The sequence below is a fragment of the Zingiber officinale genome, chromosome 4A, assembly GCF_018446385.1.
Source record: "Zingiber officinale cultivar Zhangliang chromosome 4A, Zo_v1.1, whole genome shotgun sequence".
Lineage (NCBI taxonomy): Eukaryota > Viridiplantae > Streptophyta > Magnoliopsida > Zingiberales > Zingiberaceae > Zingiber > Zingiber officinale.
In genome coordinates, this window is record NC_055992.1 from 118,601,813 (window position 1) to 118,618,085 (window position 16,273).

At 39.5% G+C, this 16,273-nt stretch overlaps 1 protein-coding gene and 1 pseudogene across 1 annotated transcript; both read left to right on the forward strand.

The window, feature by feature from the left end:
- Positions 1-3,926: 3,926 nt before the first annotated feature.
- LOC121972692 lies at positions 3,927-9,091 on the forward strand (annotated as a pseudogene).
- Positions 9,092-10,137: 1,046 nt separating this feature from the next.
- Positions 10,138-13,144, forward strand: LOC121970754. Its single transcript, XM_042521664.1, has one exon. It carries the CDS (start codon positions 10,322-10,324, stop codon positions 12,281-12,283), a length of 1,962 nt encoding a protein of 653 aa, XP_042377598.1. The 5' UTR covers positions 10,138-10,321; the 3' UTR covers positions 12,284-13,144.
- The last annotated feature ends 3,129 nt before the right edge of the window (positions 13,145-16,273 follow it).

The window sequence follows — 16,273 nt, forward strand, 5'->3', positions numbered from 1 at the left end:
ATTAATTAAAAAATAAAAGCTAAATAAAATTTATATAAAATTGAAAAATAAAGTATTGATAAAAAATAATTAATTTAATTAATTAAAAAATAAAATTAAATAAAATTAAAAATATAATTGTATGAGAATTATTTTTAAATAAAATTAATTAAAAATTAAAATTAAATGAGAATTAAATGAAATAAAAAAAATTAAAAAAAATAAAGAAGAGGCTACATGCGTCTTTTGGCAGAGAGAGAGAGGGGAGGTGGAGGGGGTGTGTGTGTTAGACGGGGGAGGGGGGAGATTGCAAAAAATGGAATGAAAAAAAAAAGTTTCCAAACACCTTAGTTATTGTCTAATTTCTCCCTTAGTCCTCGAAATCAAATAAAATATGAAAATGTTATACAAATTTACCATTTAAAATTAATTAACAATAAATAAAATTTTTTGGAAACAAAATATAAGAGTGTTTTTTATATTATAGTTAAAAGTGAGTCCAATATTTTATGAAAAAATAAAGGTACGTTTTATCCTTAAATTTAGTTCCTAATTATCCCTCGCCTCTCTATTAATTATAATGTAAGTTGACTCCTAGATAAATTAAACTAAAAACTATATTGTATAATAATTTTTTTAACTATTATATATACAAATCTAATAAAAACTAGCATATCTTATAATCCTCTAGATGCCTAATAAAAAATAATAAATAAATAAATAAATAAATTTCGTTATGGAGTGATATAGAAGAAGATAAATTATGAAATTATTTATAATCGATCATCAAATGACTAAGGATGAGACGAGTTTTCTCCTAAGAACATATTGAAAATTGATCTATATTTTATTGTAATAAATTTATCATCTTCTAATCAATTAGAAATCTCATAGGGTGCAATAATTTAATATAAATCTATATAAGTCTAGATGGATATAAAAAATTCGAATAAAAATTGAAATAATAGTTAGATGCTAATTAAGTGTGAAAGTGAATGTATTTTAATTTGACAAACATTTAAATATGTTAAATGTATATAATAGTTTTAATTAAACATATTATATTATGGAATATCATAAAATTAATTCCACTTATGTGGGAGATCAATACTTTACTCCATTTAAGCAATCAAAATTTTCATTTCTCACTGTTTCTAAGTTTGACTGTTTAACGCAGGAAGAAAGTTCTAAAGAAGAGCCAATATCAGTTCATCCCTAATCAGCATGTGATGACCATTCTCACCACAAGAACAACTGAGCAATCCTTCGACAAGTTTGAGACTGCCCTCCTTGTACCCAATCATATGTAAGAGTCAATCCTTATTTTTGTAAGCTACATATCCATCTTATCTATTTTCTTTATCTATATTATTCCAATTATCTTGAGAGAATTTAGTGGTTAACACATAAAGTGTTATCAACTTAAAATTTGAGGTTTGAATTTCAATATAACCGAGATAAATATCTTCCTCATGTGCTCCTTCATCATTTGAAGGACTAATAGTCACTCGTAATTTACCTCCTTCGTGTTAGTCCTGTGACAAATTAACAAAAATATTATAAGAGAGAGCATAATCATTTTTTACTAACTTATTTATATTATTCCAAAGGTTGTTCACTTTGAAAATTAGATGTGGTTATGAGTACGACCTAGTGTGGATAGAACTCGGGCCTATAAATTGTCAAGGGTCATCAAGAATATACTGAAGTGATATAGTGTATGAATGACACTCGGGTCTATCAATTTTCAAGAGTCACGACATATGATCTTTCAAGTAGAAAAGATAACTATTCGTCAACTCGTTTGCAAAATTACACATGCCAACTTAAGAATTTTAATCATATTCCCTTTCGAAACTGTGGAGGGATAATTGGAGAAAAAATAATAAATGTTTTTTTTAAAATATATTTTCATATTATGTGTTTTGATGATAATAAAATACTCTTTTAATTTTTGATCAAAAATATGTGTATTTCCAGCCGGTCAAACTCACTTTTCACTTTCTTTGTTTTTAGCAAAAATAATTACGTTCAGATAACCGTCTTGTTCTTTTATCTCATGGTAAATTTATTTTAAAATCAAACTTAAATTTTTTTTAAAAAAAATGGTACTTCTCACGCTCTACTCACTTGTCCGTTGTCAAGGATGTGAAGCAGTTCTTGCCTTCCCGCTCTCGAGATGAAGACTAATGCGGCTATAAATACCAGCACCGACCTTGCCCCATTTCACCTGATCCCGCAAACGGAAGCAGATCCTGCATCATTCGATCGCCGGCGAAGAGAGTGAGATAGAACCTCTCGCTTTTCATCTCCTTCCTCGCGTGGTAAGATCCCTCCTCGAATCGAAGCCCTAGATTAATTGCCCCTCGTTTTTTTCCGACTCTTTTGTTTACGATCGGAACTCGTGCCCCACTTGTTACCGTCTTTGTTTATTCGTCTCGTACACGTCTCCGATCTGCGGAAGATTGGCCGGAGCGTGGACTGCGGAACTGTAGATCTGCTATTTACTCAGACGAAGAGCGCGAGGGAGAGAGCTCGCGAAGGACAACGCTGATACAATTTTTATCTTCTGGCTTCTTTCGCTCAAGATTGGGAGGAAGCAGCGGGTGGAAGCGCAAGGTAGAGTGATTTTATTGCTGATTGTCTAGTCCTTGTCTTGAATCGAAAATTGCAAGCGACGGACAGAAGCGGAGGGCGACGTAAGGAGGCACCGCTCTGGTGGGAAGCTGACGGCGATGACATTCGGGTTTGAACAAACATTAGGTGGGTGCATTGGTTGGATGATAGAGAGCAAGCTTGAGGATCTTGGTGTGTTAGATGACTCGTCGACTTGAATTAAGGAGGTTGAAGACCTAAAGGCATGAGAACTATGAGAGATTATGAGTAAAAGTAAGTTTGAGCATTTTGTCCTTGGGAAACGTCATTGTGAACACTATGTGATAGCTAGGTAGGTGTAGGCTATCTAATGGTTTGGTTGTAAAGACTTTAATTGGCGATTGTTTGTCCCAAGTTGTAGTTTGTTGACTAGATTGATCTTGGGCCTTTGCGTGGGCTTACGATGGTTGTAAGATGGGTGAAGGTGGGATAACTTAGGATCCAGTCAACTGAGCAATCAATTGGAGCATGCAGTCGGCTGAATGCAATTGTTGGATAGATAGAATAATTCTCTTCGAGCAAAATAGTTGATTGGATGTTGTTCTAACTTGTGGTGAATTCTAGTTGATTGGTGACATAATCGTTGGCTTCCAATATTAACATTTGCTTGTCCAGTTGACTGGAGGATATTTTGTAAGCTCTTGAAGAGCTTTGAACTTAAAGGGTTGCACAGAAATATTTCTGTGAACAAGTGCTCAAAATCTTCAAGTGCTTAGATCAAGATTGAAAGCTTCAATTCAAGTTCTTGGCAATCTACTCTTTCCTAGATTCATAACATTAGGAAGAGTGATATTGTTTGAGAGCATCCTATTTGGTTGGTTGAGATTGTAAGAGGTTTGCCCCATTTCTCTTATAAAGGGGTAGTTTTAATACGCAGTAGTGCACCATTCTGTCTAGAGAAGCTGACTATAACTTAGTTGCATAATGATAACTATCACGCCGTACCACTGAGCAATGCTTGCCATGGTCACAAGAATGGCTACAATCTAGCACTCAAATTTTCCCAATAGATACCACCCCTCTTTAGAAGTTTCCCATTGACTTGCGGTATGTTATGCCTTTGATTTAACTAACTTTTCAAAAGTTTTTAGAATTTTTTTTTTTTTTGGATCAGATGTAGCCCCTTTTTCTATTTATTTGTATACACCACTTTCAGCTAAAATATGCCTCCAAGCTTCTTTTTTCCGTACAGAAGATTCAGAATCTGTGCATCACTTCAGCTTTGAAATTCTTTGCGTCTTATTGCAGTCTGCTGCTGAATTTCAATGCTTTTATCTCACTAAATTGGAACGATGGCCCACATAACAGTTTGTGTGAGGTTTAGACCGTTGATTTCAAGTGAGAAAAGCTTCATGATGAATCTACACGCATTCAGGCCTTTGACACACAGTCTTTTGCATTCAAGGTTCTATTGCCCTCACTAATTGCTGAAGCTCTTCCTCACTGGATAATACTTGGCATGATCTTTCACCGCATTGCTTGTAGGATGAGAAGGAGGAAGATGTTATCTTTTGCTTTGACAGGGTGTTCTATCAAGATTCTGAGCAAGTAGAAGTCTGTGACTTCCTTGCAACACCAATAATTGAAGGTGGGCACACATGAAAGAAAGACTTATCTTCTTGTTGTGTTTACTTATGGATGTTTCTTGTTAGAAAATGATAATCCATTTCCTATTTCTTCATGAGTGAAGATCATGTCTAGTCTTACATCTTTGAAACATATTAATTATCTCTTTATATAGGTGCCTTAAATGCAATAAATGGTACGATTCTCATTTATGGCCAGGTAAGCTGTGATTTTAGATACCTGTTTCTGTGTGATTACTTTTACCACTACAATACCGAAGGAAAATATATTGGCAAGAAAACATAAGTGTAAAATCATATCTTTGCCAATTGCTACTACTTTATTGTTTAAATGTTGGGTGATAAAAATGTGTGCTCAAAAATATAGAATTTAGGTCAAAGAATGCTTGATATTGCTTCAGGTGATTATAAGGAAGTTTGATGTTTAGACTGACAATAGGTAGTTACATAGGGATATAAACAGGAAAAGGTAAAATGTGCTGACATATCCTTTTCTATCTCCAATTCGTTTCAAGATTATGATCTTAATAATTGTCAACAATTCTCTTAATAGTGACATAGGAGAATCTCAAACTATCAAGTGCATCCATGAATCACGTGGAAAATATGTAAGAATGGAAAGGTTTCTTTTAGTAAGAAAAGAACCATGCAAAGCATATAGGATCCTTGATCATCACACAAATTTGTAGTGCTACTCTTTTTTGGCATAGTTATTTGTCAATTGACAGAGCTCACTTGTACTCACTATACACCTACCAGCCATATCTTATATTCTTTGCACACGAAAGTTCACTTAGTTTTGACAGAACTAACTTTATCTTATTGTTGTGCATCAGTTGGTACGTAGATTAGCTAAGAAAGAATCAAAGAATCGAACATCATATGTACACTTCTCTATAGATCAACTTCACGTCCTCAATACACATCGAACTCCATGATCTCATGGCAAAACAGTAGCGAGCTGTCTGGGAAGTATCATTCTGCAAGCATTACTCTTGCATAACTAATGTCTACCCATGACTGTAACCTTGTCACTCAAGTTGACCTTACCATTGCTGGCTGTTTGACTTTTTGAAGTACATTATATGCTTGTTTTTTTTTCAAAATTCATATATCAAATTTTTTAGTAATAACCATGGAGTTACTAATTTTTCAAACTGTTGGATGTAAATGGGCAGACTGGAGCTGGAAAGACTTACACTATGGAAGTTAAGAGCAAAAAACCTTTTCGATATATGCAGCTTTTCATATGATTAATGAAATAAATATGGTGCATGCAGATATTGTAAAATGATTACTAATACTATAAATATTCCTCGCATCTTAAAGGGACCTAGTGTCTTGGACGAGGATCAAAAGAAAAAAGGTCTTCTTCCACGAGTTGTTGATGGACTTTTTGAAGGCATGAAATCCTTTGGTGAAATGACAAAGTGGACAGTCAAGTTGACTATGGTGCGAAAAGCAGTTTGATAGAATTTTAATATCATGACTGGTCATACATTATTAGTTCTTCTTAATCATTCTTGTTACTTGTTCAGGTGGAGATATATATGGATAAGATAAGGTTGGTAGCATTTAGGACAATTTAACTGTTTGATTTCCTCGTCTGATCTGATGACGTTTCAAGAATTAACTTGCTGAAAAAAAATAGTTAATATTCACTTGTATGACCATGTCCTATGAGGATTTAAATCAGAATTCATGGTATCATTTGTCAGAGATCTTTTTGATGCATCAAAAGACAACATACAAATTAAGGAAAACAAGTGCCAAGGAATATTTCTTTCTGGAGCAACTGAGGTAAGCTACATGTGCTGAAAATGTTCCAAATGGTAGAGGCACATTCCTTTATTTACCTTCATGTTCTTGTGTGTGCTTTTAGATGCCGATTAAAAATGCCATGGATGCCTTACGATGCTTCCACGTAAGATTTTGGAAGTAATGCAAAGTCCACCTTTTTTTCACTGACTATTGTAAAGTTCACTGTCTTTAACTGATTAACGCTTGTAAAATAACGCAGCGTGGAATTTCTAATAGAGCGGTTGGCGAGACACGTATTACTCTGTCGCATCCTTCAACTTTATGAAACAGAGGCTTTGTGAGGGATTTCTTTTCTATTCTCACAGTCAACTGTTTTATGTTTCTAGCTGAGATTTCTGCATCTTTTAACTTGAGCAGAAATGAACGTGGCAAGTAGCAGGAGTCATTCTCTCTACATATTTTCAGTTCAACAAGAATCTGCGTCGGATGTAAGGTAATTTGTGCCTGTTTATTATCTCTCACTTATGCACCTCTACGGAAAATAGATTTGTGCTCTCTAGGATATATTCTAGTACTTCAAGAGTTCAAACCAACTTTCTTCTAAGTTCAAACCTTTTTTTTTTTCATCAATTTGTAGCTTTGCTATAATAATACATCAAATCAATATCAAACCTTGTTTGTCCTGACCACTTTGGGTCGTCCAGTTTACAAGGTTTGTTTGATTAAGATATTTGGGTTTGATTGTTTAAAGCAATTTAGGATCTAGAAGTTCACCTTTGAAATTGAAGTTACATGTGGTTTTATTAGTTGGTAGTATTATTTGCAGCAATCGCTTCTTTTGCATTGGGCTACATAGGAATGTTCTACAAGTTTTAGTTGCCTAGGTCACACATGCATAAAATATTAGTATAAATACAATCAAATAAAGTATTTGAAATAATTAAAATTTTCTTATCTGCAGGTGATATTGTAAGAATGTATATGATAAGAAAACACAAATTTTTTATTATTTTAAATTTAAGTGAAGGAACGCCATTGTTGTTTCCAAACTGAGATGAAAAGGCTGAGGACTACGTGTTAAGCATAGTCAACCAGTCACAATTTGTCGACAACTATGAACATGGATCTTACTTTTCGTAAGGTTAAGTCATCACCCATAAGTGATGCGAAGGGCCTTAATCTCACGGTATTTTAATATGCAAAGGGTAGCCTAGGAGAAAATATTGCTAGATATTGCTTGTGTAGACCTCAACCGAGCAATAAAATTTATATAACCGACCACAAATTGTTGGCAGTTGGGACAAACATGACTTGACTTGAGTTTGCCTACTCTATTAGTGGAAATTGGGTGACATAAGTTGGGAGTTTAAGGACAATTGATTGATGATTTTCATGCTCACAATTGATTGATCTTGATAATTAGTAGAATAATAATTCTTGAGGTGGGACGCAGCCGATCCTATTCCAAATTGACCTAGTTATATGGTCAACCAATCTGCAAATTTTACCTTCAATTTGTACAAATTTATATTAGATTGCTTCAGGTCCACCCTTGGAGGGACAACAATGAGTTCATGCGGTTGAATACAAGTTGACGACTCAAGTGTCAGGTTGACTGAAATATTGAGAACTAGAAAACCTGATGTCCGAGGAACATATTATATTACATCCCTACTCATATTTCCCCTTAGGTGTTGTTTCTACCATGTAATGTAATTGCCATACCAGGTCAAAAATAGGGAAGGTGGTTCTCGTGGACTTAGCTGGCTCAGAAAAAACTGAGAAAACGGGTGCTGGTGGAACAGTACTTGAAGAGGCTAAGAGCATAAATAAGTCCCTTTCGGCATTAGGAAACGTTATCAATGCACTGACAACCGGTAAACAAAAAAAATGCTTTATGAACTAAGCCCATGGTTTTTGCTCTTTAGAATAGATTGATCGATCAGCTATATCTATTTTCTTCTTACAGGGAAAGTGAACCACATTCCATATAGGGATTCCAGACTCACCCGGATCCTTCAAGATGCACTGGTCAGTTTCTGTTTCATAATTGGGAAATCAATTGCAATTGCGCTCATTTTTATCTTTTCATTGCAGGGTGGAAACTCCAGAACTGCGTTGCTTTGCTGCTGTTCTCCTAGCCCGACAAATGCTTCAGAAAGCCTCTCCACGCTTCGATTTGGAGCTAGGCATGCCTGAGCATTTTTGTATGCCACTTTTACAACAAGAAACTAAATATCTTTATTTTACCGCAGGGCAAAGCTATTAAAATCTGCACCAAAAACCAACAGTATAGACTCAAAAGATGAGACCGAGCAGATTATCGATTGTCAAAATCAAGTGTATACAAATGCAATAACATTATTCAATAAGGTGGATCAAATTATCGACTGCGAAACTCCAATGTCTAAAGACAAAACACTCTTGGACAAGGTCATTTATAAAAGGAAATACTCTTCAGCCTTCCTATCTGTTGAAATTCTTTTTTATGTTTAACTCATCTTGTGCAGCTGAGGGAGAATCTCACTGAGGAAGACATTGACATGTTGGAACAGTTGTTTAAACAGGAGGGCCTCATTTTCGTTCCTGAAACCGATGAAGAACTTGAAGCAGCAATTGAAGTAGTAAGAGACAAGATAATTTCGGAATTCGAACAAACAGTTGAAAGATTCAGGATCCTGAATATCGAGGTAATGTTTCTAACTTTTTTTTGGGACTAATAGTTGCTCTAACTATCTTATATGTTTGTTGTCCTTTTTCTGTCTACAGCTGATGAGACAGAATCAGGATCTCGAAGCTGAGCTTGCAATTGCTCGGGAGGTTGCGCCAAAAGTTGCTGATCCAGCTGCAAACACCTCTTGGTTCCGCAAGGTCATGAAATGTTTAACTTCTTATCTCCCTTTCTTTTACGGCGCAGACTGATAGTGCATTTTAATGGAACCACAAACAACATTTTCTTTGTCAAACGATCTTGCAACTGGCATTCTTGAAAGATATATGCATATATGATGATACAACCTTGCGTAGATCTTGATGGCAGGGTAAGAATTATTCTTAAAGTTGCTGTTTTTGTTTTCCCAGACTACGGAATGTTTTGGACATTTTTGTGAAAAAATGGCTAGCATTCGTCTCGATCAGGTTCGAATTGTTTAGCAGGTTTGTTTGGTTTAACTAGGCTTTTGATAAACTCGAAATTTGCCTAGAATTGAACCGGTTGATTGGCCCATTCATGATTGAACCCAGTCAGTCTAGTTTTTAATAGGATTGTCAATTCAGATGGATTAGTTCTAGTTCGGATCTAGTTTGAATTGGATTGAATTTTTTTTTAAACCCTAATCTAAATTCGAATTCAATTTGAAATCCTTAAATCTGAATTTGAATCCGACCAAATAATCCAAAAACTCAGTTCAAAATAATATTTTTTTTCTATTTTTAGTATAATTTTTTCTTTTTATATCAATATTTATTATTATCATATTAACATTAATATTATTATACATAAAATCATTTTAATTAAAATTATTTTAATTTTAAAGTAAAAAAATTAATAATAAAAAAATATCTATTAAGTGATTAAATCCTAAATTAAGGTAGAATCAATCTGAACACAGATATGATCCAATCCAAATCCAAAGTTTCTTGAACCTAAATCTGACTCAAATTCAAAAATTTCCAATTCAAATTTAATTTTTTTTCCTAATCGATTTGGATGGATTCATTTTATAACCCTCTAATTTTAATACACTGATCATATCGCATATTGACTTGTGCTCGTCATTATGATTTTATCTTGATAGAAAAATTATTACTTTCTTTTTAAAATTACCAAAATAATATCTCACCTATAATTTTATATTTATCATTTTAGAGTTATTTTATAAAAACAATATAATTAAATATCGTTGATTTATATTTTATGAATGAGGAGCATAAAATTTGAAAGTGAAATATTGATAAAAGAATATATGTTTTTTAATTTTTATCTTTAAATTTTTTATTCTGATATATACAAATACAGTTTATTTATATATAAAAATGAAGATAAATTCTATTTATCAGATTAACTTATTCCTTAACTAAATTATAAGAAGATTTTTTATAGTTTGCATAAATAAATAAATTAGTTTGCTGGTCAAATTGGGCTCAAGTATGTTCTCGCATGTCACGCTCCTATGCGGGGGGTCCCTGTACGGCTAATTGCTCGCATAGTCTTTCTCTTCCCATTCCAATCCCCAATCCATCAGTTCCAGATCTGAGATCTGCGAGCCGGCCATCCTCCTCCGCCACCGCCGACCCCGATCCGATCTCTACCGAGGATTTGCTTGATCTGAGGATTTCCCATGGCGTGCCTCGCCATATCCCTGCAGCCTGCGAATGGCCCCGACATCCTCCTCCAAACTCGCGAGTGGTTCCCTCCCGCCCGTGCTCTGGCTGCCCTCTCCGCCTTCCGCCAGGCTCGCTTCTCCCTCTCCTCCACCGCTGGCCCCGCCCGTGGCCATCCCCCTTCCTCATCCTCCGCCGCCGCCGCGGCCACCTCACTTTCCTCCTCTACCGATGACCTTGACTCCTCTCTGGGCGACGACCCCCTCGCAGCCTCCGGCGGCCAGCTCGTCGTCGGCGTCGAGAGCAAGTACCGCGTTGTCTATCGCCTCGTCAACTCCGTATATGTCCTCGGCATCACCACCGCTGACCACCACTCCAACCTCTTTGAGTGCATCAACACCGTCAACCAGGCCGTCTCCGTCGTCGTCGCTGCCTGTCGCGGCGTCGACGTCACCCCAGAGAAGCTTCACCGCAAGTACCCCGAGGTGTACATGGCCCTAGACATCCTTCTCCGCGGCGTTGGAAGCGTCCGTCTCGCTTACATCCTCTCCTCCATCCATGGCGACAACATCGCCAAGATGGTCCATACCGCCGTCGAGGCGGATAACCGCGTCCGTGGTGCTGATTCTTGGGCTGGCGGTGCGGAGTCTCTCGCTACCGAGCGTCGTGCCAACCTCGACGCTTTTTCTTCTGCCTCCTTCGAGCTCCCCACCGAGACCATTGCTGCTGGTGACGAGGTCGCAGCCACCATCGCCCCTGCCGTTCCCTCTCTACCGGAGGATCAGAAGGACCAGCCGGAGGAGGCCACTCCCGAGCAGAAGGACCCCTTCGCGGCTAGCGATCGCGTCGATAAACCCGACGAGGCCCTCGTCGGAGGCTTCAAGAAGAACAAAGATCTGGCCGCCAGCACTGCGGATCCAACTCTCGCCCTGGCAGGCCTCGAGGTCACGGCGCTTCCTCCGGCCGAAGCCACGAAGCCCACGTTCATCGGCGTGGAAGGATTTGAAGGCGAATACGGAGGGATAGAGTTTGGCAACGAGGAGGCCTCCCTTTCGGAAGCGTTCGAAGGAATCGAAGGGAACACCCCCTTCGGCGGTGGGCTTGACGCCTCAGAGTTCATCACAACCACAAAGAAGAAACCCCAAACCGAGGGTCTCACAGGTCTCGAACTGCTCGCCACCGGTGCGAGCCCTGCAGCTGCCACCGCTGCCGCAGCAGGAGCCGGCACGCCACTCGAGAATCTATTGGTAACGAAGACAAAGGAGATGACTAGCCCCGAGATGTACATCGCTGAGGAAATCAACGTCGAGTTCAAGGAGTCTCTTCTTTCTCGTGTGGGCTTGAAAGGCACCATCTTTCTCCGAACACTGCCACCGAAAAAGGCTTCTGGGAAGGAGACAGAGTTCTCTTTCCGACTCGAAGGCACATCCTGCATCAAGAGGGCTGCGCTGCAAAGTTCTCGTATAAGCAGCCTCGAGAACGGGTTGTTTCACGTCAGAACTCCATCCATGGAAGAACCCATTCCTCTTCTTCTATATAGCTTGCAGCCTCGATCGACCCCAATACCACTGAGGATTCGCCTTGTGAAGCGCCACACTGGAAAACTTCTCAGAGCAATGATACAATATGTATCCAACCCATCGTTGCTCACGCCATTGACCAACGTAACGTTTACCTTGAAGCTTCCTGTAGAGCCGACGCTGCTTGAGGTAGCGCCAAAGGCAATCCGTGCAGAGAGGGAGATCAGGTGGCACATCCCTGATATCCCTCCCAAGGGTGCTCCAGGCCGGTTGAGAGCAAGAATGCCAGTCGATCAGGATTCGGCAGAAGGTGAACTTGAAGTTGTCGGGATGGTGAAGTTCTCTGTTGAAGGAGCTACAACGCTGTCAGGCATATCTCTGAGACCAGTTTCGGATGGCATTGCAAACTTCAATGAGGTTAGCCATTTTTTTGCTAGTGGAACATACATATGCTGTTGATCAGCATCAAAAGCTCACTTTGTGATTGCTTACATTCGTTTGTTCCACAACCATTTATCGAGTTGCTGAGCATGATGGAGTTGCAGGTGCAATAATTCAGTATTTGGTTTATGTGATCCAACTACCTCCCTTTTTATAAGCAAGTTTTCTTCTGGCTTTGTTATCCTATGGAGCTTTGTGCACTATCTCTGAAACATTGAACAGTTTTAAGAAAATATTTCTCTGTATTTGATCTTTGGAAATTTTCTGCATTTTAAATTCTTAAAAGCATGAAACATTCACAGAATTAGTTGAACTTATTTTCTGCATTTGAACTAGGATGATATGCTGTATTTGATTCTTGTTTTGAGTTTTTGCCCATTTTTATTAGTTACAAGCATGAACATTATTCAGCAGATTAGTTAGTAACCCTTCGGCATTTGAATTTTTCTATAATACAATACTGTGCTCATTATCACTCAGATTCAGCATATATATATATATATGCTCATTCTTCCAACTCTTATTCAGCATAGATTGCTTCCATTGGAGGTTTTTAATTTTTGCCATGCATATCTATCGTAGCATATGCATATGCAAAAGCTTAACGAGGCCTATTTTTCATGAATTAGCTTAAAGTAGATTTGCAGGTTTAGGTTCCTGATTTTTACCACAGGTCGGTTAAAGCAAATAGGAAGAACATGTGATCCAAGTGATCCACCTTAAGAAACTGGTGCTACGCGTGTAATTGGGCTCTTATTAGTGACCATGTAGTGAAGTACTTACAGTTCTCCAAAGAAACAGTTATATTAGGCAGCAATCATAGCTGCTGGAATTATTATTACAGAAAGTGAAACATGTCAGCTTCATGGTTTTGTTTTTTGTTCTGTTACTTCCATTACACACGATTCAGTATTGACACTAGCTATATGCAAGAATGTAAACTGTTTTTTTTTTTAGGTTGCCATCATTTTTTCGTCTCTGATTCTTTGACTTGTCATCTTTTCTTTTTTTACTAATATCACTGGTTATTGATGTAATCTACCTGGTAATATTCCTTCGCTGGTTTAGGGTTTTTTTTTTTTGGTTATTGTAGTGTACCACTAGTAAAACCCCCAAATGGGATGGCTCTTCGCCTACCCATGTGATGTGCACGACGACTGTCTATGAGCCTACACTAGAAAATGATCTTGAGGTGCAACCTAACTATAATGAAACTCTATTCTGATGGCGTGTTTAGTTCATCTGTATCATGTATAACAAAGGTTATTCGCTTATGGTAATCCAAGATAAACGTATTTGGTTTGAGGTTTTCTGGATTTCGAAATTTTTCTTGATTCTGAAATGTCGGTAAATGTCATCAATTTTGGCATCGAATCCGGAATCAGAAATCATAGGTCACTTAAAAGTTTTTCTCGATTTTAAAGGTTACGTAATTTTTTTTCTGAAATTATCCTTTGAGAGATCGAAGCTGTTGAACAAGCAAGCTGGGCTTTGGGGAGGTGGCAGTAAGTAGATTGCCGTGAAACTTCGGGTGGCACGTGAAGGAGCGGTGGCTAGAGGTGGCAGTGGGCGGTAGACGGTGCTGGATCGACAACTGGGCTGTGCGGAAGTGACAGCAGGCAGCTACCAAGCAGCCCAACATTCCATCACACATGTAGATCGCCGTGAAGCTTCCTGTGGCTGCTGGAGGTGGCAGCAGCGGTAGTGGTCGGCGGAGTTAGTGGCAGCGGCGGCGGTGGGAGGCGGCGGCGGTTGGGCTGTGAGCGGCAGCGTGACAGTCGGAGGTGGCAGCGGGGGCGGCAGGCGGCAAGCTGTGGCAGGCAGCACGGCAAGAGGACGACGGCAGTTGAGGATTGCAGCGGGTAGGAGTGCAATTGGTTAATAACTAAATTCAATTTATTCTATAAAATCAAAATGAGTAGTAAATAGAATCAATAAAACACTAATTAATTTGGTGGAAAATCGAAATAATTGATTTTGTCATCATTACTAATTGACTGATGTATGTTTTATATTATATAACACCACTGTTTGAGATTATTAATCGATTGATAAAATATCATAGTTGTTTGATAATTTTCAGTTCGGTTTAATCAGTGGAATTGATATTTTAAATCTAAAACTGAATGTACTAATTGAATTAATCGATATTAAAAAATAAATTAATCGAATTAAAGTTTCGATTTATTAATTCTCTTTGATTGATATTTTACTCATCACGAGTTGCAGCATCCTAATTTTAAAATTATCATTATCAAAAATGAGTATAAAAAAATGATCCGGTGATAAGCTGTGATCTGCCCGACAGTAGGTCAATGTGCGGGATAGGCGTCCGATTGACCGAGCTACCTTCCTAATCAGACGAAAAGAGTAGCCGACCCGACACTTCGACAGTTCGGTTTGACGATCGAGTTTCCGACGTTCATAAGGCAAAGAAGAAACGAAGGTCGAGCGGCCATCCCGCTTGGCTAGACCATGGACACGGCCTCAACTCGGCAGGCAGGGCTCCCTCGCTCGACAAGGTGAAGCCGGCCAGCAGCTCATGGACCGAGCGAACACTCGGCTCTGTCACCGCCTCACTTGAACGACGAACTGGTCGAGCGGCTCTCTCACTCGGCCCGATAGCAGACAAAGGAACCTGTTGGCAGTATCTTCTTAGGGACCAATATCGACGACAAGAGACATGGTCGGCGGCATGGTCAGACAGAGAATCATACGATGGAACCTTCTACTGTCGCATCAGGGATATGCTCGGGTTGTTAAAGTATGACGTCAGACACGCTTTTCTGACACGTCCATTCCAGACATGCTTTGAGGAACATGCATGCCTCGGCGAGTGTGCATGCGCCTCTGGGGAGCCCTATATAAGGACCCCCAAACTTCGACGGAGGTACGTTCACTTCTTTACTGTAACTACAGTTCGCATTTCCTCGTTGCTCTACTTCTTTCCGCCGGAGATCTTACTTGAGCGTCGAAGGGTCATCGCCGGGGAACCCCTCCCCGGCTCAGCATTGTGTTTGCAGGTCCACGTCAGCAGGAGATCTACGTCTTTGGAGTCTTCGACCAGTCAACAGGAGCGCCACATCCCCAATGTCCATCGACTCAGCTCTCGGACAGGATCAAATTTGGTGCCGTCTATGAGAACGCACCTGAATCCGAGCCAAGAAGATGGAAGAAGCTGGACGACAGCACACTGTGACGCTCTCTCCAGAAGAACTCAACGTGCTTATACAGGCACGAGCGGCCAAGATAATAGAACAGCAACAGAAGGCACTAGCCGATCGGATGGCGCAACAAGCAACCTCAGTATCTGGAGGCCGAGCGGCGCAAGAAGACCGGCCGGAACAGCTTTCCACCTGGAGGATATATGTGGACGGATCGTCCACTCGACAAGGGAGCGGAGTCGGGGTACTACTGATCTCTCCCCAGGAGGAACGGATGCACTTGTCCGTTCGGTTAAAATATTAAGCAACCAACAACTAGGTCAAATACGAAGCACTCATAGCAGGCCTACAGGCCGCTCGGCATGTCGGAGCAATCAAGGTCTTGATTCACTCAGATTCCCAGTTAACCGCTCAGCAACTCACCTGGGCATTCGAGATAAGCAATACTCGGCTCAGACTCTACGCTGAGGCCTTTGAAAAGCTAAAGGTCAACTTCCGGGAGGTGGTTATTTAGAAGATACCCCGAGCGGAAAACCAAGTGGCGGGCGAGCTAGCCAAACTAGCTAGCTCCATATCACCGATTGTTATTTCGCAGCCGATCGAGCAGGTATCCCTGGCAGCACACGTCGATCGAATGGAAGGGCTCACCTTCCCAAATGACTGGAGGACAACGCTGATAGAGTTCCTGCGATCGGGAATTACGTTGTCCGATCGGGAGGAAGCCCACCTGTTGAGAAGAAGAGCAGGAATATTCACGCTAATTGGGGATCAACTGTACAAGAAAACTTTCTCCCGACCCCTGCTCAAATGCGTCGGGCCAGAGGACATCGACTACATTCTACGA